Below are 1,153 nucleotides of genomic sequence, written 5' to 3' on the forward strand. Positions count from 1 at the left end.
AAGCGGGCAGGAAGGAGGTGCTCCCGCACATCACAATGTTTATCCCACGTTCGGCGAATTGCAAGCTTATGCAGTTTAGGCTTTGCTGTTGGGCACTGGCGGCTAACAGAGCGCGTAAGGGACGGCGTTATATACCTAGGGAGGAGCGAGTATGCCCCTGCTGCGGCACTGATAGCCACATCGAGGATGAGAAACACATTTTGCTGGACTGTCCGGTGTACGACGAAATCAGATCTGATATGGGCTTTCCACGCTTCGAACATATGAAGGACGCTATGAAGTGGGAACCTGGACGCCTGGCAAGAATGCTGGAACGTATATGGTCTCACCGCAACTCTATCGTTCCCTTTGGTCGTTAGTATACTTCATTACTTGTTTCGTTGGAAGTGCGAGGTAGGATGGTGCTTATAGGCGATTTGGCAGCCCTTGAGCCCTCGGCTCGTACTAGGGTGGTTTGCAGGTACGGGGAACGCACCCACGACCATGTAACAACAACAACAACAACAACAAGTTTTACCGACGCAGGCTGCTGCAGCTGGCTAACGAACACGTATGTACGGCTCGATGGCGACAGTACGGCGGGTGATACACAACAGGAGCTGTGCGACAACTCACAGGAGCTGTATCGGCGAGGTTCGTGTTGATGGAGCAGGTGATGGACGCCCCGTGGGAACTGATGGCCGGAACGAAGGTGTAGTTGTAGCCCTGTCAGTGAAGCATACAAATGGAGGCAGGGCAGGTGCGCATGTACGTGCGACACCTTCATCAGTGCACTCCTTCAGTCCTATGTCTTGCATCTTCCAAATCCGCTTGCTCTTTGTTTGGTATCTACTTGCTTCCCATACACACACTATTTCTGATAGAGCCGATTGACACTTCACCACAGATTATAATTTCACCTTGTATAACCAAGGAAACCAATTAAGGCTATAAGCAGACATGAAGCAAAAGGCATTGTGGACCCTTGCTGTCGTCCTTACCCCTGAGCTCGTTGCTTTGTCAATGAGCATGACGGCCGGCGCTTGGATGACGATTGACGAACTCACGCCGGGGACATAGTTCACGGCAAAGCGAAAGTCACCCAACGCGTAATCATATACTCCGCCAACAAGGCCACCGATGCGGCAACAGCTGGTAGCGTANATCTCTCCAG

General features: G+C 51.8%; 1 protein-coding gene across 1 annotated transcript in view; it reads right to left on the reverse strand.

Moving 5' to 3' along the window:
• Positions 1 to 1,145, reverse strand: part of VOLCADRAFT_89035 (uncharacterized protein) — a gene marked incomplete at both ends in the record, with an annotated part of 1,599 nt that extends 454 nt beyond the window's left edge. Inside the window, 2 exons of the mRNA XM_002948750.1 lie at positions 616 to 705; positions 981 to 1,145. Of these exons, the coding sequence (XP_002948796.1) occupies positions 616 to 705; positions 981 to 1,145 (255 nt within the window). The remainder of the gene's footprint in view (positions 1 to 615; positions 706 to 980) is intronic.
• Positions 1,146 to 1,153: the final 8 nt, after the last annotated feature.

Source organism: Volvox carteri (genome assembly GCF_000143455.1).
Source record: "Volvox carteri f. nagariensis unplaced genomic scaffold VOLCAscaffold_11, whole genome shotgun sequence".
Lineage (NCBI taxonomy): Eukaryota > Viridiplantae > Chlorophyta > Chlorophyceae > Chlamydomonadales > Volvocaceae > Volvox > Volvox carteri.